The 25747-nt window shown below is 45.4% G+C and overlaps 1 protein-coding gene across 1 annotated transcript in view; it reads right to left on the bottom strand.

Moving 5' to 3' along the window:
- The window catches only part of PIP5K1B (phosphatidylinositol-4-phosphate 5-kinase type 1 beta), a 381348-nt gene that overhangs the window by 143235 nt on the left and 212366 nt on the right, over window positions 1-25747 (bottom strand). Inside the window, exons 5-7 of the mRNA XM_085632982.1 lie at window positions 22850-22967; window positions 10179-10331; window positions 4088-4387 (exon numbers count right to left, since the gene is read on the bottom strand). Coding sequence (XP_085489108.1) covers window positions 4088-4387; window positions 10179-10331; window positions 22850-22967 — 571 coding nt within the window. The remainder of the gene's footprint in view (window positions 1-4087; window positions 4388-10178; window positions 10332-22849; window positions 22968-25747) is intronic.

Genomic DNA, 25747 nt, shown 5'->3' with positions numbered 1-25747 from the left:
AGAGATGGATGAGTTTGAAATTGAGAGATGAGATTTTGTATACTGGCTATCCTGGCAGTGCTGGGATAGGCAATGGCTTTGGATGTATCTATGGTTGCTCCTAGATACTGATGTAAGTGGGAAGGTTGTAGGTGGGATTTGGGGTAGTTGATAGTGAATCCCAAATCGTGGAGAGTTTGAATCGTGCGATGAGTGTGGAGAACGCATTTTTGGTATGTATTGGCTTTTATGAGCCAATCGTCCAGATAGGGGAAGACATGGATCTGTTGTCTTCTGAGATGCGCTGCCACGACTGCTAGACACTTGGTGAACACTCTGGGTGCCGTTGTTACTCCGAATGGGAGAACTGTAAATTGATAGTGTTGCCCATCTACCACAAATCGTAGATATTTTCTGTGAGCGGGATGCATGGGGATGTGAAAGTATGCGTCCTTGAGGTCCAATGTGGCGAGGAAGTCTCCCTGTTGTAAAAGTGGGAGGACTTGTTGGAGAGTGGTCATGTGAAAATGATCCGAATGTATATACTGGTTTAGCAGTCTGAGATCCAGTATGGGCCTTAGTGTTTTGTCCTTTTTGGGAATGAGGAAGTATAGAGAATATACCCCTTTTCCCTGATGTTGAAGGGGGACTGGTTCTATCGCATGTTTTTGTAACAGGGATTGAACTTCTTGTTTGAGGAGAGAGAGATGATGCGAGGACATTGGACGTTGTTTGGGCGGTATGTTTGGGGGGGATTGTATGAGTTCGAGGCAGTAGCCAGACTGGATAATTTGTCTTACCCACCTGTCTGTGGTGATGGAAGTCCAGACAGGTAGGAATTGTTGGAGTCGCCCCCCGACCGGAGTGGAATGGTCTGGGGGGAGTGGTGGCAAGTCACTGTTTGGTGGCTGGTGAGGTGCAGGTGTTGTTGTTGTTGCCCCGCCCTCGACCTTTGTTATTGTTTCCCCTATAACCTCCCCGGAAATAACCTCTGTTAGGGGATGTTTGTCCAGAATTTTTAAAGGTGGACGTGGTCTCAGTTGATGTGTTTTTGGAGCCTCCTCTATAAAAGGAGCGACGAAAGGAACCCCGGTTTTGAGGAGACTGCAGTGCTCCCATAGACTTGGCAGTTTCATTATCCTTTTTCATTTTTTCTAATGCAGTATCCACTGCAGGGCCAAATAGCTGCTCTTGGTTGAAAGGTTGAGCTAGAATTGCGGTTTGAACCTCCGGTTTAAATCCGGAAATACGGAGCCAGGCATGTCGTCTGAGTAAGACGCTAGTATTGACCGCTCTAGAAGCAGTGTCTGCTGCATCTAAGGCGCATTTAATGGAGGCATTAGATATTAATTTGCCTTCTTGGATGAGGTCAGAGGCCTGGGACATAAAGGGTTCAGGCAGATGTTGCATAAGGTCCTCAAGTTGGTCATAATGCGCTCTATCATACCTGGCTAACAGGGCCTGGGTATTCGCAATACGCCAATGGTTAGCCGCCTGCGCGGCGACCCGTTTGCCTGAGGCTTCTAAAAGCTTAGACTCTTTGTCTGGGGGAGGCGTTTCTCCAGTTGTCTGTGAGTTAGCGCGCTTCCTGGCATTTGATACGACTAAGGAGTCTAAAGGGAGCTGGGCCTTAATGTATGCAGGGTCTTGCGGGGCTGGTCGGTACTTTTTTTCGATGCGTGGGTTGAGAACCCTAGCTCGAACAGGGTCCTTAAAGACTTCAGTAGCATGCTTTATAACCCCTTTGATCATGGGCAGTATGTGCACAGTCTTTTGTGACTGCTCAAAGGTATCAAGGAGAAAGTCCTCTTCAAGGGCGTCTGTGTGCATTGTGACGCCGTGGAATGTTGCTGCCCTATTTATAAGTTGGCCGAACCCTAGGTGGTCATCAGGAGGGGAGGGCTTGGAGGGGTAGGTAGTGGGGTCAGGCATGTCAGGTATAGGATAAGACCAGTCATCCATGGGTGCTGGGTCTGGGAACGTAAAAGGGTCGTTTGGATCAACAGGATCATTAAATAAATCAGGGTCCGCCCCTCCCCCTAAGTCATCATTATCATCCTGTGGAGGAGGTGAATGATAGGGAGATGGTAAAGGTAAAGGTAAAGGAGAATCAGGAGGAGGAGGGGGGGACGGGTTAGGAGGTAAAACAGGAGAGGAAGGACGAAGTGGTGAAGTAGCACAGTCCTTTTTCCGTATGGGAGCTGGGGGAGGTGTAGTGTCCAGCTTCCGCTTTTTATATGGGATGGCAGTCACATGTCCCGTGTTAGGATTGATGTAGATCCGCTTTTGAGAAGGATCTGGTCGAAAAAGTTCATCTGGCTCCGAAGGTGGTGTCTGCGATGTCCGCTTCGGGTCTTTATGAGCTTTTTTCGGCGGGGACGCAGTTTTCGGCGCCGATGATTTTTTCGGGTCCGATGGATTTTTCGGAGCCGACTGAGTTTTCGGTGCCGACTGAGTTTTCGGTGCCGACTGAGTTTTCGGTGCCGACTGAGTTTTCGGTGCCGATGGACTTTCAGGCATCGATGTTGAAGAACGTCTCGGTGCCGGTGGAGACTTCGGTGCCGAGGAACGTTTCTGTGCCGAAGGAGATTTCGGTCTTGGAGCCTGTTTCGGTGCCGACAGTGGGTTTTTGGGTGCCGAGGGTGTTAAAGGCACAATCAGGTGAGGTTTGCTCGAGCCCGAGCCACCCACAGGCTTAGATGTCTTCGGAGCCGGGCCCGAGGGCGGGGCTTCTGAAGAGGATTTCCGGTCGCGACTGGGCCCAGCTGGCGGAGTCTTGACCAATGCTTTTTTGGATGGGGCAGGGGCAGGGGGGGTGGTACTCACACGCTGCCCTGGAGTGATGAGGTCATCGGAATCGTCGGCCTCGGACACGATCTCGAGATCTTCGGTGTCGTCTTCGGGAACATCTTGAGCAAAGATGTCCTCCGGTTCTGGAGCTGGTTTGGCCATAATATGGCGTCGAGCTCTTCGGTCCCGGAGGGTCTTCTTCGAACGGAAAGCGGAACAAGCTGGACAGGTGGACTCGTTGTGTTCCGGCGACAGGCAGAGGTTACAAACCTCGTGGTGGTCACTGTGGGGGAACTTCGCTCCACACTGGGGGCATTTTTTGAAGGGTGTCCTGTCCATCAGCCGCTTGCGGAACCGGTCCGAGTTGAGTTCGACGTCGATGGAATGAAGATTAAGTATTTAAAATGATTGCTAGAAGTTTTCTGCTGGAGCGGAAAAAAGTTCATCCGAACCCAATGGCGGAAAAAAACAATCTGCCGATGGAGTGGATGCCCATGCGCACTGTTGTCCAGGGGAGGAGTCACCAACCTCGTGACCAAAGGCTTCTTCCGAAGACAACAACAACCTGCAATCATCCGAGCCCAACACCAGATGGCGATCTTATCCTCAGTGTGTGATCTGCAGCTCATATGCCTCGAACTAATAAGTGCCTTAAACTGTTTTCAGCTATTTTACATACATTTCTATGTCCCGTGACCGTAGTTGGAAAGGCAAGCTAAGGCCAAACAAAATTACAGCAGAAAGTGGTTTAGAACTGTTTTATGCACACTCCTAAAATGGTATTAGGGAAAGTGTAAGGCTGTATAAGCCCACCCCAGTTGCATCATCAAATGTGAATAGATATATCAGTTGCTGGCAATACCCAAAGCACGTGTGGCCTCAGGTCATGGCCTGTGAGTACTGGGCAAAGACCTTCACCCACTCCCTGTGCCTGGTTCTGCACCCCTTCAAACAAGTCCTGCAGGTGGTAAGGGTGTGTTTTCATCAGGCTGAAGCACCTTCCAAGTCACTTAAATTTGTTTTCATTATTCTGCTTCATAGGACTTGCCTGCTACTTGTCACTATAGATGGTATTAAAATATGACCAGAGAACCTCAAACAAATGCTTTCCTTTTACATAACATGCTTTGGGAGGTTGGTTTATTTTTGTTAAGAAGCTGTGCATTTGCAGAAAATTCACCAACTGTTCTTTTGCCAACAAAAGTGCTTGCAGTCAAAACGATCATCGTTTCGCCTGAGAGTTCAATGAGGCATGCCGAAATAAGCCTGGTGGGGCAACATCACTTCCTGTTTGGGTGCATTCCACAAGCGTACTTACCCGACAATCCCTCTGCAACGTTTTCACCAGGGCACTGTAGGTTTCCGCATCAAAGTACAATCCTTCATGCATGTCTTGCAAGAAATCCAGGTCCTTATATGTCGGGCATGACTTTTCCCGCTCTTTTCTCGAGGCTCTGCGCTTGTATGTTGACCCTTTCAGGTCGTATTTGTAGTGCATCCGCATGGCGCGTGGCAAGACATTGTTCATCACCACAAGCCGAATGTTTATGCCCCCAGAGTGGAGACAGTAAAGTCCATAGAACTTTGGCAAGAGGGTCCTGGGGTTCTGGTTCAGATTCTGAAAGAGAAAAATTGACATCCAATCAGCTGTCGTCTATGATGAGGACCCCGCAAGCTATGCCAAAAGGATAACCTAATAATTAAGAACTGTATCACATCTGCTGCAGTGTCTACACAAATATACTTTGTGAAATTAAAAACCTTACACAATTTTGAAAATGTGGTGACAAGATAAAGTGCTCAAATAAATTTTTACAACTGTGTATTTAAATATCTCTTCACTTAACTTTAGCAGCAAAAGTATTACCTACGAATTATGGTCAGCTCGCAAGGCGTTCCAAAATGTAATTTCATGTCCTATGTGCATATGTTTTTATTTCTATTCCACGTATTACCTATTAGTATTTTCTTTGTATTCCTTTTAATGCTTTCTAGGTTTATATTGCAGTTAATGTTCCACATTATGCCTACGTATGTTGTGTGTGTGGACTTGGGAATGCCTACAATTTGATTAATATCTCCTGGGTTGCCTTTGCTCGTAATTTGTGGACATCCACCTTTGAGGAGCGTTAGAAGGTGGTTCTGACATAATGGGCCGCATGGATTTTTCGCTTTTTGAGCACCTAATTGTGGAGCTTTTACTGTGGGGGAGCCTCATAAGTGGGACTCACCCAGAGTGAACTCAGGATGTAAGAGACTGCATGGGGATTTTACTGGTGTCCCCCTGGCTTGACCAGGCCACTGCGCAGCAGCTGGAGTAAGGGACACCGGGCTGGTTACATGCAGACACATGTGTACATGCGTGTGCACATGTGTACTGGCTGCGCAGGGGAGATTCCTAGCGTACGCAGTCCAGGAGCAGCTACAAAGTGAATGGTGCGGCAGGACTTATGCAGAATTGGGTGGTGACATGGAATAGGCTTTATCCAGTGGGAAGAAACATGCCAGGGAAAGTCAGTGTGCTTTACAGTGTTTATTCCATTATTCTCTTATGGGGATAGGGAGCACATGGACTAGTTTCACTTTCCTAAGGCCTACAGATTCCAGACACGCACTAAAGTCCACTGTAGCTGATGTGAAAAGAAGTGTTCTGCAGAGTCCAAAGTCATATTTGTTCTGCTTTTGGGTCATACAGGACTGTCATATTTCTCTGAGCCAGCCATAACCAGACCCTGGCTGAGGGCTGACCTCAGCCGGATGGATTGATAACCTTTCTTCCACAAGCTAAGGCCTCCTCTCCAGGAAGAGATGATGGGTGGGGCTACAGGCTCATCCATCACTCGGTGCCAGGCACCAGGCTGCACCAAGGAGGGAAGGCAGCGTGGGGGGGAAGAGGTTTCAGAGATCATATGGCCAGAGACACTGGACGACGCCAGTTTGAACAAACCCAGAGGCTGGACAAGAAGGAGGGAGCAGGGGCAGGGAAGTGATGTGTCACTGTTTGATAGGACCAACAGAGACTTCCTGCCAGCCCCCTACTCAACTTTTAAAAAGTGCTTGGACAGGAAGAGAAGCTCTCTCTGGGGTGTGGTCTGCTGAGGCGGAAGGTGCTGGAGCCTGGCAATGGGCAGTTGGAAGGAGGTATCCCCCTGACTGCCCCCAAGGGCCCTAACGGCACCAGAAGAAGAGCCCATGACCGGTGCGCAGAAGCAGGGGCCTCTGCGCATGGAGGACACCACCAGGAGCAAGAAGATGCGAAAATGGGGCAGATCGGACCCCCAGGGGCTGAGATATGGCCCCCGGACCCCTAAGAAGACCGGCGATGAAGCGCGTGGGGCTCCGCCGCCGGTCTCAGAGATGCCTCCGGGGTGGGTCAGGTCCCGGGGGCTGCCCCCCAAAGAGAAGTCATGCCGGGGGGGGCGCCGTCACGCTCCCCCCGTGAAGGTGACCAGAGTTGGTCTGGGACCCCATCCCCGGGCCCCCGAAGCATGGCCAGGGAGTGCTCCCGTGAAGATTCACCCCTATGGGGTGCCAGGAGCCCACCCTGGCCCCCGGCGAAGAAGCGCAAGCCGGGGAGCGCCAGCGCGCTTCCCGTGAAGCAGGGGGAGGGGCCCGGGACCCCATCACCGGGCCCCGTGCGGAGAACCGGCAGCAGGGAGCGCTATCGCGCCCCCCGGGAAGAAGACTCCGGGGTCCGGGACCCCTTCTTCGGGCCCCGCGGTGATGGCTGGCGTGTAGGGGGGAATGACGTTGCACTCCCCCAAAGCCCAGTGAAGCCTGTGAAGATGGGCCCGTCAGACCAGAACGGATTGCCGGCTCCCGCTGCAGCACGCGTGGGTGCTGGCCGGGCGGGGAGCCGGCGGGGGCAGCCGGGGGTGGGCTCCCCGGGCTGCCCTCCAACAAATGGCCATGCGGGTGTCCCGGGTGGGACCGGGGCCCCCCAAGGGAGACCCCAAGCAGTGCGAGGGGCCCGGGTGGGACCAGGCCCTGGAAAAGAGGAGGAGCGGCTGGGGGTGGGCTCCCCGAGCCGCCTACGCTCACCTAGGGGTCCGGGTGGGACCGAGACCCCCACCGAGGTCCAAGAAGCAGCCGGAGGCCCACATCGGGGCTCTTCCCGGCACAGCGGGAGAGCCGCTAATAAAATATTCATGGAGAAGAGCCTGAAGCACCCCATAATGCCTTGCCAGGCATGGGGAATTTGTCGTTTTGGTGCCTAGTGGCCCCCAGAGGAGGGGGGTCACCCTCACTTGTGAAAAGGTGCTGGGAGGAGCTGCTGGAAACGCGCAGTCTTCTACCACAGCACGAAGATGAGTCTCTCCCTAAGTTTCCTGGGGATTTGAAAGGAATAACCCCTCAAGGGCTGAGCCAGCATTTTAACTTCTCTTGGACTGGAACTTTCGTTCTACAGCTGGAGGAGGGTTGAGAAGTGCATAATGGATTGAAGGGCTGAGTAGGGGATGTCTGGAGAAGGGCATCCCCTGGAGACGAAGAGATGTAATTGCACCAGAAATGCTTTTACTAATGTTATTTCTTTTAGAGGGACTGAAGGTCACATGTGTAATGTGAAGTACTTGTGTGAGCTGATGTCATAAGCAAAGTGGGGTTATGTTGCCAGACATTCCTTCTAGGGTGCCGGGCCCTCGCCCCAGGTTATGTTCAAACAACTGCATTGGGGGCAAGATGATGTGCACACATGGGAGTGGTGGTACTAGACCCCACCCCCCTGCGGGAGGGGTGGAGATGTTATGCAATGTCACAAAGTAACTCCAACAGTTTATGTATATTTGTAAATTGGAGCATAGTATTGAGTAGTGTGTGTGTTTAATAAATGTACTCTTACTTTTATAAAGCAAAGTACAGACTGGACAATCAATTATTGAGTGTTATTTGTGCGCACCTGCAAATGGCGATTACTAGCCCACACCACCTCCCTTGTGTAAGCCTCTGACTGCTCTGCAACGCTACCCTCTGAGAGTCAGGCGCTACAATTGGGTGTTTGGTTCCCAGTGAAGGACAAATGTAGTCATGTTATTTGTGCAGGCCTCACATATGCTGCCTCGTTTTCCAACCAGGAGGTACAGATTGGCAGATTATCACCCAATGGGAAGACATTCTCACAGGGGCTATTATAAAGGAGATACGTTTGTGTGTCATCAGCAGAGAAGTGGAAGAGGAACGCCGGTCTGCAATACAGTCTCGTTAGAGGGAGCAGGTGAAGCACAAAGAGAAGGGCGAAAGGGGTGGACCCTGGTAGTAAGTGAGGAGGTTTAAGAGTAAAATGAACAGGGTGGGCCCTGGAGAATTCCTCAAGTGAACAGGGTGGGCTTTGAAGGAAGAGGCACAATTTCAGGTCAGCTGTCTGAAAGATATATTGCAAAACCCACCTCAGAGTTTCAAGGGGTGGAAAAGGTTGACACTTTTTCAAGCGTTAGTTTTCTGCTGTAGATGGCACTTTCAATCAATCAGTCAATCAATCAGGATTTATAAAGTGTGGCTAATCACCGGCCAGGGTATCCAGGTGCTTTCAGGCCCCTGAGGCTTATTTGAACAGCCAGGTCTTGAGGGCCACTTGGAATTCCGGAAGTGAGGTGATGGTCCAGAGGCACATGGGGAGGCTGTTCCAGGTCTTTGCTGCGATGTGGGAGAAGGAGCATCCTTCACTTCTGCTTCAGTAGACGAGGGGAGTATGGGCAAGTAAAAGGGAGGCGGAGCATATTCTTCTTGATGGTTGGTGGAAGTTCAGGCAGTGGTTAATGTAGACGGGTCCTTGGTTGTGTAGAACCTTGTGTGAGTGTGTCAGCAGCTTGAATTGGCATCTCTTCTGTACAGAGAACCAGTAGCGTTGCCTGAGGTGGGGTGTGCTGTGGGTTCATCGGGGAAGGCTGAGGATGAGTCTGGCTGCGGAGTTCTGTATGGTCTGAAGTCTCTGTCGAAGATGTGCAGCGAATCCTATGTAGCGGGCATTGCCATAGTCCAGCCAGTTGGTGATGAGAGCTTGTGTCATGGTGCGTCTCATGTGTAGGTGTAGCCATTTGAAGATTTTAAGTAGCATGGACAGAGTGAGGAAGCTGACGGAGGACACATCAGTAAGCTGTGAATTCAATGTGAGGTTGTTGTCAATGATGATTCCAAGGTTTTTGGTGTGATTGGAGGGAGTGGGTGCGGGTCCTAGGTCTGATGGCCACCGGGAGTCATTCCCTGTATTGCTGCTGTTGCTAAAAATCAGTACTTTCCATACACAATGTCATGGACATATGAATGGTTTTGTATGTCATGTACATGTGAATGGTTCTGGTGATATTAACACAGTCAATCAGAGCCTGCACTGAAAGCTCCGACTCTCTTAACTTGCCACATATCATCTAACAAAGAAATAACTGTACCACACTACCACACACCCAACCGAGGTAAGATTCCACTGGGTAACACTGTAAGGCAAGCATCTTTCCCTATGCCATTCTGCAGGTACAGCCAACCGCATAAGTATATTGTATTGCTGTAAATCACAGCTCTGCTTTTTACTTTTGTACCTGTCTACTGCGATTTTCTGTTCATGACGCCAGTACTTCAGAGTTTCGACTTGTATCGCAGTCGAAACTTACTTGCACAGTGTGAGTGTAAACTTGGCGGATGCCTTTAAATATGTTTCGTTGTACATCTGGGGTTACATTTAACATACAGACAAGCAAGTCTCCTGAATTGAGATTTTTTAAATTTCTCATGAACTAGGTTGCTGAAGATGTATACCCTGCCATTACACAATTGGCATGTATTAAACGCTTGCTTCTAATCAGTAGGAACAACTGTTGCTGTGGTGACAGTGCCTGCTCTTTAGAACAAAAAAGGTGGAGTTGACAGCTGAACTATGCAGTTAACAAATAAAATCACAATGTTCACATCTTTATTGGTTATTCACTTTTCTTTTCTCCGTTTTAGGGAGTAAACAGTTGTCTTCCCTTTGTTGGGTGCACTCTACTCATCTTGGGTATTGTTTGCGGTTTCAATTGTTTCCCCTGCCTGTAGGAGCATTCAAGTGATGGGTGAATACGTGAAGGCATCACACTGTTTTGGGAGAGGATGTGGCCTTACGGCTAGAGCGGTCGACTTCGAAGCTGGGGAACCGGGTTCGAGTCTCAGCAATGATGCTCAACATCCTGTGATTCTAGGCAAATCACTTAATCTCTCTGTGCCTAACAAAAACATGAATGTGTCCATCTGTAACGAAACTGGTGCTCATTTAAAGTGCTCTGATACCCGATATCTTCGGGTCGAGTTTGCGCCATATAAAACTAAAAATAAAACAGTTTCCCCAACTACTCCCAGAGTACTACTGTGGAAAATCAAAGTCCTGCTTAAAATACCCTACTGTCTAGTTTGGGCAGAACTCAACATGTTGGCTGGGTACTCACCATGTAGTAGCCTGGGAGCAGCTTCTGGAGGAATTCGGCCTCTTTGTGCTGAACCGTCTTGATGATGAACTCATCGTCGCTGGTTACAAAAAATAAGGATCCGCTGGCACCAGGATTGGATAGTTCTATGAGAGGCTCGTTGCAGATGGAGTACTGAAACAAGGACAGTTGACAACATGTAACTGTAGTTGGGAGTCGGCTGCAAATTAAGCACACATTTTTTGTGGGCGCTCCCGTTTCCCCATGGTCCCAAAATATGTACTGGACAATAGAAGATCGACTGGCATTTGAGATTTAAAGGGAAGTGGCAGTTTTCAGGCAGGATTGTCAGGTACCAATGAGATGTGTACATCTATCAGTGAATTAGTGTCATGCCAGGCACAGTTTCGCCATCTGATACGCTGCTTTCCAGGTGGACAGCCAGGTCCTGTACAATGTTTATCGACAGATAGTTAAGACTAAGATTGTGTTCTATGCACTATTGAAAGAAACATACTGAAATTGCTCTCAGATCATTTTTTTGTTCTTTTCTGTTATTTGTGATGCTGTGTTCCATAACTTAGACAGAATATAAAATGTGGAAGGGCACAAGATCATAATCTTTTTCTACCTGTCACATTTTTTTGAGCCAGGAGCGACAGTTTAGTTCTGCAGGAGATCTCTGCTTTAGTGGAGTGGAACTGATTGGTCTGCCAGGGCTGTTCCAGTGTTTCTATCGCCTTAGACAAGGAGACATTTTGATCCCACAATTGCTGCCTGTAATTGAAGTTTGGCACCCTACTACATTGCTGGAGAAGGCCCCTGCTTAGTATCTGTTTGGCTTAGATCTCGCCCTGCCCCCCTCTTCCTTTCATCCCAAGACCAATAATAACAAATCTAAAGGAATGTAGAGAGGTTGGTCTGGCCTTACACTAGGAGTAGGCAGTAGTTACAGAAGAAATCTACAGAATGTTTTAAGAGTAGAAGACTAACAGGTAGTAAAAGACAGCCTATTACTTTCAAATGATGGCCAAAAAGTAACACTCACAAAATACATGGAAAGAAGCATTGATGTTGTCTTACATGCCTTCCAACTAGGGACCTTTCTCAGTAGGTTCAACACTTCTATCTTAGATCCAGCAAGATGGATAAGGAGCTTCACTGAAAAGGGAAACCTTTATGTTTCATATCAGTGAGAGTAGTAAGACATGATCCAACTCGTATGAGAGTCAGATGGCTTGACTAGAGAGAACATTTCCACCATATGTGACAAATATGTGAAGTATAAGTGTCTTGAAATCTAGAGCTTGACTCACAGGCTAAGTTGCGAAGAGTTTCTCAGTGGAACTACAGTGCATTCCAGGAAAATTACTTCCTGGTTGAATTTTGGTTTTCACAAAAGTATAGATGAACATGCCGGGTTACAATCTTTCAATGAAAAAACGGCATCCGGATCTAAACTGTTTGTTTACTTACTTACTTCTCTGGCTGAGTAACAGCAACGGTCAAAGATGTCCTTCACATTACAAACCTTAGTTGAATGTGATCCATAGATTGAAAGCGATAACTCCTCAGAATTACATTCAGACCCAATTGATCCCAATGTGTATTGAGTAGCCACACATGAGTATTAGTCTATTTGAATGCCCTTTCAGATATATATTGTAGAGCAAAACTATTGTCTGAGCTTCTCATGCAGACCTTCATTTCATGCAATACAATTATCACATCTATCAAATCATGGACAAAGAATCTGAGAATATTTTTTTTCACTAAGGAACAGTAAGAATGTATTAAATGTTTACTTCAGTAACAATACAGGTGAGAATCCTTGCCAGGGACCACTAGAATCTTGATATTAGAGAATCATTGATGCACATGGCAGAAATGTATTTCTTCAAGAACTACACAGGTACGTTCGGAAGTGACATACCGGAGTAGATTCTTCTCCTGTAAACACAAGAAATGATTCTTCTAGAGAAGGAGAGGATACCATGTCTGGGTAAAAAGTGGAGATCTGGGAGCCTGTATTGGCTTGCACAAGTAAGGGATGGGAGAATCAGGCACTCTGTGGATCACTGGTAGGTGATGTAACACATACAGGCACTCCCCTGGACGGTTCCTGATAAACGGGTTCCATTGGAAGCCACCACACCTTGTCTATGAAGAAACATTAATGGATACATCAGAACGTGTTGCTCCCGACAACAAGAGTAGTCTTGTTGAATATGATCCACTGCAGTCATTTTATTTTCAATTACCTTTTTTTATGGTGCAAATAGGTGCCTACAGAGCCCATCACACTTCACAATATTTACTCCTGCAATGTGGACTACGAAAGGAAATCTTATGGACCTGGACAAATGCTCACTGTAAATAGAAGGTCTACAGCTCTCCTATGATTAGATTTGTCCAGAATGTGTCCTGAGGCATCATGAAGAGAAACAGTAGTGGGCATCTCTCCAAAACCAGAGGCCGTCAAGTTTCATGATAGCTGCAACACTCTTAGAACCAATCTTCTTCCCTCTCCAATTAAAAACAGAAACACTGATTTTTTTTGTCTTTTGAGAACAGATTTCCACACACCGGCCCTTCTCAAGTCAGAAGGACAGAAAATTCTAGGAATCAACTGCTTTTAATGTTGATTGAAGGGTTTCCTACATTGTTTGAGAATAATGAAGGCTTAAATGGGACGTCACACATTGTCAAGTGAGGTACATTTTGTATGTAAAATACATTTATTGACATACTTTTAATGGTACCACATATGTCCGCTTCATGGGTAGGTGATCTGCTTTGTTATGTCTGTTCAACATTAAAAGCATTTTAAAGGTATTTTCTGTAAACCACTATTTCTAAATGTATCAATTTTTTCTTCCTTCAACCTAGCTGTGTCAAGTTGTTGAACTTTGAAAATGTCGTCCATCTTCTTTCCTTTTGATTTCTCCCTCTGGGCCCAAGGCCAATGTCCACGCTATGCCGCACCGCAGCTGTGCCCGGTCAACGCAAATTGCCAGGGAAAGACTGTTTTCCACTTCCAAGCTGCTACTGATTTATTTAATCCCTTTGTCCTTCTCGATCGCCTCTATAAGACCAGTGCTGACTATTATTACATCAGAGGTAAGTGGTACGCAGGTGTGTTTCTAGTCTGGCTGTGATCGCAATTAGAGTTTGAATGGTAATGTGACAGTTGAGGAGCGAGGAAGAGGGAATCATTGCCCAGTCATTAAGAAAATGTAATAACCTGCTTTGTGGGAGCCTAGAGGAGTCAATCTGGGGAGAGAAAAAGAGGTTATTATCTAGGTATTGGTTAAAAAAATGGAAAGTTTACCAGCATGAGAAAAAATAAGAGACCTTTCATAGGAATTTGATAGGTTGCATGGATTCCTTTGTTGCATTATTACATTAATCATGCATATTTCTAGTCCAATATTTGACTGTTCTCCTGTATTTGTTGTTGAGCTAAGATAATAAAACAGAACCGTCTGCAGTGTTTGGTGTGTTTCAGTGGCAGTGCGGATACAGAAAGCGACAGAAGGGATCCAGCTAGAATCCCAGCAGAGAATGTGAACTGCTTGTCCAGTCTGTGCATAAGTTTCCCTAGAAGCTTCTTTCCCATACAGGAGAGGTACAGCACCAACAAGGCAAAATTCACAAAGGTATTACATACGTAGGTGACGCTGTGGTGCGCAAGTGCCATAGTTGAAGAGGCAGTCTCTTCCTGATGGGTAAATCAGCTCAGTGTTGAGTATTGGGCATTTGAGTCGATATAACCTGTCAGTTTGTAGGTTAACAACTACAAACGTATAAGTATGCGGGTATTCATCGTCATTTGGCAGACACATTCTCACCATGCATACAGTTGGTTATTTAATATTGTCAAGGTGTGTATGAGTGAGTAGTATCCCCAATTGTCATGGGTGTAGAGGAAAGGGGTTATCTATAGGCACAAATATTACTCTAGAGGAAACATTTTATACAATGTAAGTACGAATGAACGTATGCTTTACATTGTTGCATTAGGAAATATACATATGCATTTCCATGTAACAGAAAAAAATATGATTGAAAGTACTCCTGTGGAGCCACAACAGTAGAGGCTTTGCATGAATACCCACAGGAGAGAGAAACTGGCACAAATTGTGGCATGAACCTATGAGTATACATTTCTATTTTTCTGGCCAAGACATCTGAGTTGCACCCACAATGAGGAATCGAGGAACTGCGAGATGACGTGCCCAAAGACCATGCTGGTCATCGACTCCCCTGCATGGGATTCATAGGCGGATTGCATGGTATAGGTAAGTTAACAAGTAGTTTGGACCTCAATTTTTAAGGTAACTTAGTGTTCATTCTCTTTACAGACGTGGCTAATGAAATACAATCTTCACTCTATATCCTACCTTTCCCTGTCTACCAAAAAAGATAGAGAGTAAAGATTTAAAAAGTTCTTTAGAGTTACTAGCTTTTGGGGGCTCTGGGTACCAAAAAATTGTAACCAAAATATTGTCTGAGAGAAATTCTGAGTTGTAAACACCATTTACAAACCTAATTGGATTTAATGACATAAAATCTACAGCCAATGGGATGATATTTTTGTACGACACATGTAAGACACATTATTACCATCAGGTGATTTTTTTGCTAATGATATTGCGACATAAAGTCTTTTTGGGAGTCATACAGTCCTCAAGGCTGTGCACTGAAGTTTGTGTCTATGTAGTTTTCAGTGTATAAGCTTAACACCAAACTGTCTGAATTTCTACCTGTGTAAAAAGACCAAAATCTTCTTTTATCCTTTCTCAAATAGATTTATTTTGTCGTTGGCAAATTCCTTTCACCTACAGACACTGAAAATACAGCAGTTAGTAAACGTTTCACACATACGCTTGCTTAGTCCAGGAATGTTTGCTTCTCATTGTAGATGTGCAAATGAGATGCAAAAATCCATTTGTATTATTTTTTTAAACATTTTGTATTTTTCAAAAAAGTTAAGCACACAATTAATTTACATCACAAATCCATTTAATAAATGCTCTCTTTATTCACAAAAATAAAAGCATGAAATCTGCCCTACTCTGGAACTATTAAGGACCATATTTGAAATACGGCGCTCTTGCTTTGTGGAAAGTGTGTCTTATTAGAATGAATGAGCTGTCCCCAGGCCAGCCGCGAACTCGTGCTGCCCCCAGGGCAGCACATTCAAGTGAAATACGGAGCGGCTTTGAAGTAGCTACTCCGTGTTTCACTATGCAGGACAGGGCCGGCTTTAGGGCGGTGCGACCGGTGCTTCCTGGGGGCGCCGTGCTTGAAAGTTTATTATGCTTTTGAAGCACCTGCTGCAGCGTTTCTTTCTCCCGGCAATTACCAGGCCTCACATAAATGTCACAATAACTCCTGTGATTAATTATCGTCCTGGAGAGAGATCAGCATTTTGCATAGTTGAGGTTTTGACTTCGGTGAAGTTAGTGCAGAGGGTTAATATGCCTGCTGCAAATAACGTGTACCAAGTAGATTATGCATGATGTAAACAGATCAGCAGGTTACTGCTTTCAAAAGAGACATTCTTTTGTTGCTTGCAATTTGTAACTTAAAGTCCTAATATAGAATAGTGAGCTAGTAACTTTCATCCTAGAACTGCATACACACTGCAAAGTATACATTATTAGAACATTGATCAATGTTGCAAAAAGGATTAATTTGGCTAGAAATCGATTCTTATTATTAAAGATAACTCCCAACTATGCGGTTTCTTTTTCGACTGAGTTTGTGCTTCTCCACACCAAGCACTCTTAAACTATACTGCCTACCAGTATGGATGACATGTGACTCCTACACTTTTAGGGGCATATTATCAAGACAGGCGATAAAATTATCGCCGTTTTAGTGGCAGAAAACTGCCGCTAAAACAGCGATAATGGACTTGATAATATGCTCTATGGAATTCCAATTGAAGCCCATGTTAGATGTCCTTCACATCTAACACGGGCTTCAATTAGCTGTTTTCTGACGCTAAATCGGCGATAATTTTATCGCCTGGCATGATAATATGCCCCTTGGTCCTTTGGCTTATGTAATATTTCCTATACACTGATTTACACAAGTATGATTGATTGTCTCTGTGTAATGTGTGTGTGATGCAAAGTGCTCGGACACCCTACACTGGTATGAGTGGCGCTATATAACTAATTCAATGCATCTGAGAGAGTGTGGTTATGGAGACTTGGTCATTGTTAAAGGGTGCTAGTGAGAGAATCCGTGGTGGAGGTGGTGATTGGGGGGGGCGCCAACAAACATTGTCGCACAGGGCGCCACCAGCACTAAAGCTGGCACTACACCTGCACTTTTAAGAGGGGAGAGAGATTCCCTTGCAGGCGGTGCATGAGTGACTGCACAAACCTGCAAGGTGATGTCTGGGGGGTCCATGGGACCCCCCAGACTCCTCAAGTGGGCTGCCATCAGTTGGTGCACTGATAGTGCACCATCATTTTTGTGGTGCACTGTCAGAGCGCCTCCTGACACCTTCCTTGCCTTTGTGCCCGCGTCTATAATGTGGTGCGGGCCAAGAGGTAAAGAGATTTCCTCAATTGCATGGGGGCATGCTCCCATGCAAATGAGGGAACATCCTCTTGAGATAGTGCTGACGCTACATATGCACCAGTGCTATCTGTATTACGCAAGGGGCAACACAAGCGTCTGCGGGCCCCATTTTGTAATACCAAAGCGCCCCGGAGGTGCACAAAGTGGGCGCAAAACCCCATTGCGTCCCCGGGGCACTTCTGTAATACAGCCCCAGGTGCACTTTTGAGCACTGAAGGTAAACTTGGAGAAGCATAAGCTTTGTAAATCAGCTCAGTAGAGAGTGAGAAAGTTAAAGAGAGAGATTTGCACCTGCTTAAACTGGATGTGTTCAGTCTCTTGCATCTACAGGGGAGAATTGCAAAGCTCAGATCCCCGGTGAACCCCCCTCATTGTGATGTCAGCTAAGAGGAAATGGGAAACATATGAGAGGGGGAGAAGCATCGGGTTCCTAGCTGTCTATCATTAGTGCAACTGGTGCAGTATCACCGCAGTCCAGAGACTTGGCGGCCCATTGCACCCCAATTATGTCGTTTACTATCCAGAAGAGGTTTGGGGCTCAATTACCTTGCTTGTGATATTTATTTATTTATTTATTTTATTTGTAGGTTTATATCGCGCTAGACTCGACTCCCGAAGGAGTATCTCCGCGCCGTTGGTCGACCATCTTACAGTAAAAAAGGGCTAAGCAGTATGTCATAATAATTAGTTCTGAAATAGGTATGTTTTTAATTGCTTCCTAAAAGGGAGATAATAATCACAAAGTCTTAAGGATAATGGGAGGTTATTCCAAAGAGTAGGCCCAGCAACTGAAAGGGCTCTAGCTCCCTGTCTTGTTCTTTTTACTCTGGGTACACACAGCAAAGCCTGTGCACTGGATCTCAGAGGACGCAATGTTACATAAGGGGTGAGTTTCTGAGACAGATATGCAGGGCCCATCCCATGCAGGCATTTGTGTATAACACAACAGACTTTAAACTTCACCCTTTGTCTGATGGATAGCCAGTGAAGCTTCGTTAACAGAGGTTTGGAGGGAGTGCGAGGGGGCTGATTTAGGACAAGGCGAGCAGCAGTATTCTGGACCACCTGGAGTCTAGAAATTACTCCCTCATTTGCCGCCAATAGTAACCCATTGCAATAGTCCAATCGACTCAGTACTAAAGCCTGCACCAAAGTCTTTCTAGCAGAGTCTGGCAGCAAAGGGAAGACTTTCCGTAACAAACCAATAATGTGGAAACAAGAGCCCACCACTTGGTTGCCATGATGTTTTAGGGATAACTCCTGATCCAATCTGACCCCAAGGTTTTTCACTACATGTTTGGGCTCAGGGACTGGACCCAGATCTTGAGGCCACCAATCCGGTGACCACAGGAGTTTAGCCTCCCCGAATAGCATCACTTCCGTCTTTGCAACATTGCATTGCAGGAAGTTAGATGCCATCCAGTGAGCCACTGCTTTCATTCCCCGGGAAAAGGAGTTTCGAACTTCCACAGTGAGGCTTTTAAAAGGAAAGAGGAGTTGGGTGTCATCCGCATATGACACTGGGATAAAACCGTAGGACCTCATGATGTCAGCTAGGGGGGCCACATAGATGTTAAAAAGAGTAGGGCTCAGGCAAGAGCCCTGTGGCACCCCTTTAGAGATCCCTACCTCCTCTGACCGATATTCACCCAGAATGACCCTTTGGGTACGACCTGTTAAGAAACTCCTCAGCCAGGCAAGAGCCTTGTCTTCCAGGCCGATGTTAGCTAGCCTGGTGGCCATGATGCTATGTGACACCGTGTCAAACGCCGCAGACAAATCTAACAGAACCAGGACAACAGAATAGCCTTTGTCCTGGAACATGTGTAGATCGTCCGCGACTGACAACAAGGTGGACTCAGTACTATGTCTTGGCCTAAAGCCCGACTGGGAAGAGTCTAACCCACCTGTCATTTCGATATAGTTTGACAAGTGTCGATTTACGAATTTCTCAATCATTTTACCCAGAAAAGGGAGGAGCGAGATAGGTCTTAAGTTAGACAGTTCCGTCCAGGGGATCGCAGAGTTTTTCCTCAGCGGTCTTACCAAGGCCCTTTTCCATTCTGGAGGAACATCCCCTGTGCTAAGGGAAAGATTGACTAAATTCAGCATTTCTGGTCCTAGAACATCTGCCAACATAGGCATAATACGTGCAGGGATGGAGTCTAAAGGACTACCACTCTTAATTTGAGAGATCAGTGAGATTACCTCCTCTAAGGAGATAGGGGGAAAGCTCTTAAGACAGTGAGTACCTTGCGCTTGCTGTACCGCATTCTGGGAGGAGTTGTTTTCTCCAGCAGCAATTGCATTTGAGGCTATAATCCTATCATAAATTCCATCTATCTTTTTCATAAAGAAGAGAGAGATCTCATCACAGAGGTCCTGGGATGCAGCCTCCATAGTATCGCAAGCTACTGGTTTGGTGAAAGTTTGTAGTATATTATACAATACTTTTGGGTCTTTCCCTGCCGCTATTAGTTGTGCTGCAATGTGATTTTTCCGTGCCGCCCTAATGGCCCTATGATATGTCTTTAGGGAAGTTCTATACTGTTCTTTATCACCTAAAGACTTAGACTGTCTCCATAGCTTTTCCAGTTTCCTAGTTTTTTGTTTCAGAGATCTTAAATCCTCCGAAAACCAAACTTCTTGTTTATTTGTCGGTCGAACCTTGTATGTTTTCAACGGGATAATAGTGTTAATTACTACTTTGACCGTCTCCTCAAACCTGTTGAGAGCAGTTCCCATGTCATCTGTAGGATTCTCAAACCGGGAGGTGTCATATGTCTTTTTGAAGGTTTCCGTGGTAAGTTTGTGCCAAGGTCTCCTTTTACTAGCCAAAACATTCTGAATTCGTGGCTTACACATAGAGGCAGTATAAAATTTTAAAATAAAATGATCAGTCCATTCTACCTGAATAGGTGACAAGCATTTAATAAAGGGTGAGCTGGACAGAACTAAATCCAAGGTGTGACCTGCTTCATGTGTGGGCCCATTATTGATCTTTTTTAGTCCCAAAGAGTCGAGATCCATTAGGAGCATTCTTGCCTCCATACATTTCTCTGACTCACTATGGACATTAAAATCCCCCACCAGAAGGAAATCCTGGTTTTCTATGACATACGGTGCTAAGGCCTCTATAAGTGCGACAGAAAAATTCCCACTTGGGCCCGGTGGACGATACACCAATGCTCCTTTTCTTTGTTCCCTAGGTGTTGAATTGATTTTAAAGATTAATAGTTCCATCTGGGGTATGCATATTTCTTCGAGGATAATGATATTCAGGTCCTCCCTATGGACAATTGCCACCCCCCCACCTGTTTTATTAGGGCGGTCTAGCCTAACTATTTTGTATCCCGACGGGATACCCATTGTAATGGCTGGAACTAAGTGAGACTTCAGCCATGTTTCTGTTAAAAAACAGAGTTCAGGTTCTTCCGTCGAAATGAGATCCCACACTTGAGTAGCATGCTTCACTAATGAGCGGATATTGCACAGCAGATTTTTGCTCCCCAAAGGGTAACTGTCCGTTGTGTTTTTCCTCGGGGCAATATCTTGTACTATAGGTTGTATGCCAAATGAATCAAGCAATTGATCTTTTGCCTCCCCAGAAAGGTGGAATTGTGTGTGACATTTTTGACAAGTAAACGGTCCTTCATGAGTAACCCCCATAGTTTCGTAGCATCTGCTCGGGAGATGATGTCGTAACTTTAACAGTACCTGTGAGGTATATGTTATCCGGTTACTGGGCGGGTTCTCCATGGTATGCGTTCGTACTTCCATATCCCCCTGCCCCTGGCCCCGGTCTGTCGCGGACGGGCGCAGACGGGCTGGTCTTTGGCTCGTCTTAGGCGCAGGAGTAGGCGCCATACTGCGCGCCAACGCTGCTCGCTGGAGCCGACGAGGGGCTAAATAGCCCTGAGCTAAGGAAGGGCTAGAGCGCTAACCGCTCGACTTCCTGTGTGACCTGTCTCTGCCCCGCCCTCCGCACACCGTGATTGGTTAGCAGGCGTGCAGGCACAAATCAGGGTTCAGGAGGCCGTAAATGTAACGCAGCACCTAGCAACCTCAGTGTTTGCGGGTATGCAATTTTGTTCACAGTGTGTCACTAAATAAAAGTACCACATAAAGAGCAACAATTTTAAAATTACAATTAAACAAGCAGTTCGCTATTTCATATTAAAAGTAGTATCTCAGGCTGCCTTCTCTCTAGCAAATGAGCACAGCGTAGCCGCTTTAGTCACTATCGTAATGGTCGCCAAACGGAGTCAGGAGAAGCTGCCACCGTCTCCTTACCGCAAAAGTCGGTGCCTCCTCGCCGCCTAAATAGCCCTGAGCTAAGGAAGGGCTAGAGCGCTAACCGCTCGACTTCCTGTGTGACCTGTCTCTGCCCCGTCCTCCGCACACCGTGATTGGTTAGCAGGCGTGCAGGCACAAATCAGGTTTCAGGAGGCCGTAAATGTAACGCAGCACCTAGCAACCTCAGTGTTTGCGGGTATGCAATTTTGTTCACAGTGTGTCACAACCCAATGGAACCTTGTACTGCTGCTGCCAAGCCCTGTCCTCTGCAAGTTTTGTTTAGAGCCACAGACGTGCCATTAGGTCTCTGTGGCAAATGTACGAAGGTAACTTAAGTATTTACATAATACTCAGTCTCCCACCTTAATCTGTTTTCAAGTAAAAGCTGCACCGGCACAGTTAAGAGGATGCTGCTGAGCTAGCGGAAGCTGCAGAAAATCAAATGTGTTTTTGATCAGTTTTGTACAAAAAGAAGTGCTTATGTCGACTTTCAGATTTTTGGACCTAATCATCAGATGCAGAGTGGGGCGTCCTGAAATGGTGTCCTGCTCTTTCCCTAGTGATCTCTCTCTGCTGCTCTCTGGTAGCGACCAGGAAAAACAAGACCTTATTTAAAGAGCCGGACCAGAAGAAGGTCCAGCTGAGATAGGTGTCCACTGCCTGGCCAGACACACTCCTTGCAGGCCTTCAACATCACATTTATAAATGTTCTGATCCCTTCTTGTTATTCTTCCGCTACAGTATTTCCAGGTCAAGGTTAGTAGAAGGTTTGCTCGAAATAACACGTTCTCCCTACAGTCCATAAATTGGTCAATTACCACACAAGAGCTCTCATTTGAAACGCAATCAGCGGGATTCACATGGGCTTTTAAATCTAATTATCACACTCTGCAGAAATAATTGCCATAACCAGCAGTGATATTATGGTTACTAAAATATCAATTATCCCAGCAGCCGTCACTTAAAAACCTAATGAAATAAAAGGGCTGACAACGCCAAGTTTATGCCGATTTACAAACGTCGGGCCAAGTTCTCGAATACCACACATAAGGTTTCCTCTGGTGCACAAAGGGGAAACATTTGTCGGTGTAATTCAGCAGACCCTGTCTCACAGAGCTAGGCTTTGCAGTGATTTACTCGCGTGCATGGAACTTTAGGATTTGGAAAATCTCCAAGTATGCGTTTATTCCAGGTCAGAAATTTAGAGTACGAAGCCAAAAAGAGGGGTGCGCCAGAGAGGTGGCCAAACCTATACTTTTGTGGGCATTCACAAATAATTCACATCACTACCCCTAAAGAGGAAATAAGCATATATGCCCTTGTCAAAAACAAAAAGTGTTTCTTCGGTACAGAAAAGTGGGCAATCCCACTGCCAAGATTTCAACAGGTTGCGGGAAAGGGGTTTCTTCACAGGGAAGTATATTTTCCACATGAAGTAAAAAATAAGAGAACTATATTTTATTTTCCAAAGCACCAATCCACCATTTTTATTTCTGTGGATTGCCCGCACTGTAGGCAATTTGTATGGGTTAGCATAAAGTAGGTATTTACTCCCAGAAATGTTTAACTTGTGTTGACTTTCATGATTCCTTCTTAGGATTTTGTGAATCCCCAAAAAGTCGGAAATATGCTCAAATTGTAGTTGACTGAACCCAGGAAGAGTATATTTCTGAAACTCCAGTGAAACTTAAAAACTGAACCCTATTTTTAGCCCTGATCTTTTCAAAGGACAAAATCTTAGATCCCCCTGTAGGTTCTGTGAAAGCACTCCATGCCAGAGGAACACAACTCCTTACCAAGTAATCGTCCGGCTTGATCCCAAAGAGTTCTCTGAAATAGCGGAATGCTAGTGGTGCATAGGTCTTAAACCTAAAGTCCGGATAGTGATGAGCAGGAGTTAGATTGCTGCCTTCACTAAAAAACACAAAAAGAGACAAAATAACAAATGAGAATGTTCACAAAAACAAGAGACAAAAGAACAAGTGTGAATGTTAAGTTTATCGTTTAGAAAGTCAACATAAAACGATTTTCAATTAGACTCATTCATACATTTCTCCAGAGTACAACATAACCAGATGCACTATCAATCAATCAATCAATCAATCAAATATACTTTTATTTGATTTCATTAAAATCATAAAAGGGTGGGCGTACCACCATGTTACATAAAACTGAGGATCAACATTTAAAAACTAAAATTTAAGAAGAGACAAGAGTTGTAGGACAGTGAAAAGACAGTAGAGGATTGAAGCTAAATCGTGTCAACAGACAATAAATTGTTAAGAAATTAAAAGTTATTTTGCTTCCTTTTTCCAAATGTTTGTGACATGATGAAACCGTCCTGGTCGATTAGCCGCTAAATCATTAAAGAGGTTATATAATCAGTGCTATTAAATAGCTGCACTAAAGTCACGAGGAGACCAGCATTGCTAAAATAAAAAAGCACAACCATCTGTATACATCTGTACATTTTCATACACTGGGACCGACGCTGCTAATGTTTAAGTTGAGTAGGCATGGCTTACAGACTGTTAGTAGTTATGAGTTACACTTGAATTATTCCAGAGTTTCCAGTCCTACGTCACATCTACTCATGCAGAACAGCATGTGAACCGGGCCTCAAAGGATTGAAAAGTCAATAGCTAACCTTGACATGTCTTTGAACCGCACCTGGTAGACTATCACTTTTAGTCAGTTCTGCAAACATTAGCTCTAAACAATTGGTTTCAAGGGACGACCAGTTAAAAAAAATCTATACTATTGTCTTCTGCAGTGTCCTGTCAGCCTCAGCTGACATATGTCATCTCCTATCTCTGAGTACCTGCATTTCAGTCCAAGGATCTGTGGGGCCATTATGATGGGCAAGTTATTGTACTAATGGAGAACTTTTAGTGGTCCAGGTGTTAGTAAGTGATTAGAGAAAATGTTGAGCAGATAGTCATCTTTGCTAGTCGAGTCCTGCAAATGGCCACTTTCCCCTTATTTGCAAGTCCCTCAGGAATCCTCACAATGCAAACACCAGTTAAGTCCTATAATTACCTGGAGCGCCTCAGTGGCAGACATTTTCTGGCTCATGGATGGAGCCCTTTTATACAAACATTTGCGATCCCTCCCTCCTTGCCCGGTTTGATCTCTCAGGTGTCTACAACACCACTGACCATGAAGCCCAGGGCAACACCCTGACAACATAGCTGGGATTTCAAAACACCACACTGCACTGGTTATCCTGCTAACTCTGCAGCCCACGTCAGCTCATCCAAATGACCCCACCAGCGGCAAGTTGACATGCAGGGTTTCCTCAGGGTCAATTCTCTAGTTTGCTGTCTTGAACCTAACCGTGGAGCATTTCAAAGGTTTCCAGTCCAACCTCAAAATCAAGATTTACCAGTACGGTGAGGACGCACTGCTTTATCTGAAAGCCTCAACAATTAAATTCAGCCAGTAGCTCAAAGACTAAACTTGCACAACTCCCCAGGCCAAAAAAACAACCGTAAACGTCAAGTGCGCACCTCAAACTGAACCAAATAGAGATTGAATTTCATCTCTTGAGTATAAGCACCTAAGATTTTCAGATTCGGGACTGGTTCTTTTATAAAGTGGACTGATCCAATGCGCCCAAATGACAGAATCCCTTGCATTAATAATCAGCCGCAACCTCTCTTTCAGCTCCCACACCTCAACAAAACTGCCTGACTGCCTGATACAAGCGCTCCCTGGTGCACAGAACAATATTTTGCTAAGGCAATATTAGAAACACAGTCCAAGCCACGGACACATTTTCACCTGGGCACTGACCACACGCCAACCACTATGGTGATATGCAATAAGGTAGATTAAAAATGGCTTTAGGCAAATTAGAAAATAAATCATGATACAATATGATTTTAAATAGTTTTTTAGGATCTTTTGCATGCAGGTAGACTTGAAACATTCAAGAGGCAGGGCTGAAATGAAGGATGTTTTTGGTTGCTTTTACACATTTTTCACAATTTTACTGGTTGCTTTCCTCAAACAGAAGATTGGATATTCTATTCTGCCTATTGATATATTTTAAATTGGCTTCATTTTTCAGCTTGGTGGTTTCCGATAGGGCGTGGTATAATCATATTCAGTGTTTAAAATTCATTTCAGTGGCTTAAAAGCGAGACTTTGGTGGCGTCCTCCTAAGTAATGGCATTTGGGGAAAAAAAAATAATGGCATTTGTTTTTTGTGTGTTTTTGGCTGGAGACAAGTTAAGACTCACCAGGCCATATGGCTTTCTACTAAATGAAGTAGCTCCTTAAAGTAAGACAATTTTTGAGTTCATTATCTGAATTGTAATCCCTTAAGGAGCAAGTAACGCAAAGCAGACATAGCATTATCCCACAGGGCTCCACTGTAGTTTGTATTGCCAAGTTCCTTTTTGAAAAGCAATTTATTTTTAATTTATGTTACTGTGTTGATGCATTTGGTTTGAGTCTCAGGTCTTTATCTATTTCTACAAATTGTGTGTTCAGAAGGTTTATTAAAGCTGATATTTTTGTTTACCACATTCTAATTTCCAGCCATGTGTTGAATAAAGGGTATCTGGGTCTTTTTACCATGAGAATATGGTCAGCATTGTTTTCTTGCAGTCTTAATACAAGGAACCTGCACCGGTGTTCCGACCCTCACCTGCCTCCATTAATGAGTATTGTAAAAGCTGCTGCTCATC

This window comes from Triturus cristatus, chromosome 2_1 (assembly GCF_964204655.1).
Source record: "Triturus cristatus chromosome 2_1, aTriCri1.1, whole genome shotgun sequence".
Taxonomy (NCBI): domain Eukaryota; kingdom Metazoa; phylum Chordata; class Amphibia; order Caudata; family Salamandridae; genus Triturus; species Triturus cristatus.
The sequence above is the reverse complement of the archived record's forward strand: the minus strand, read 5'-3'. Positions and strand labels throughout refer to the sequence as shown.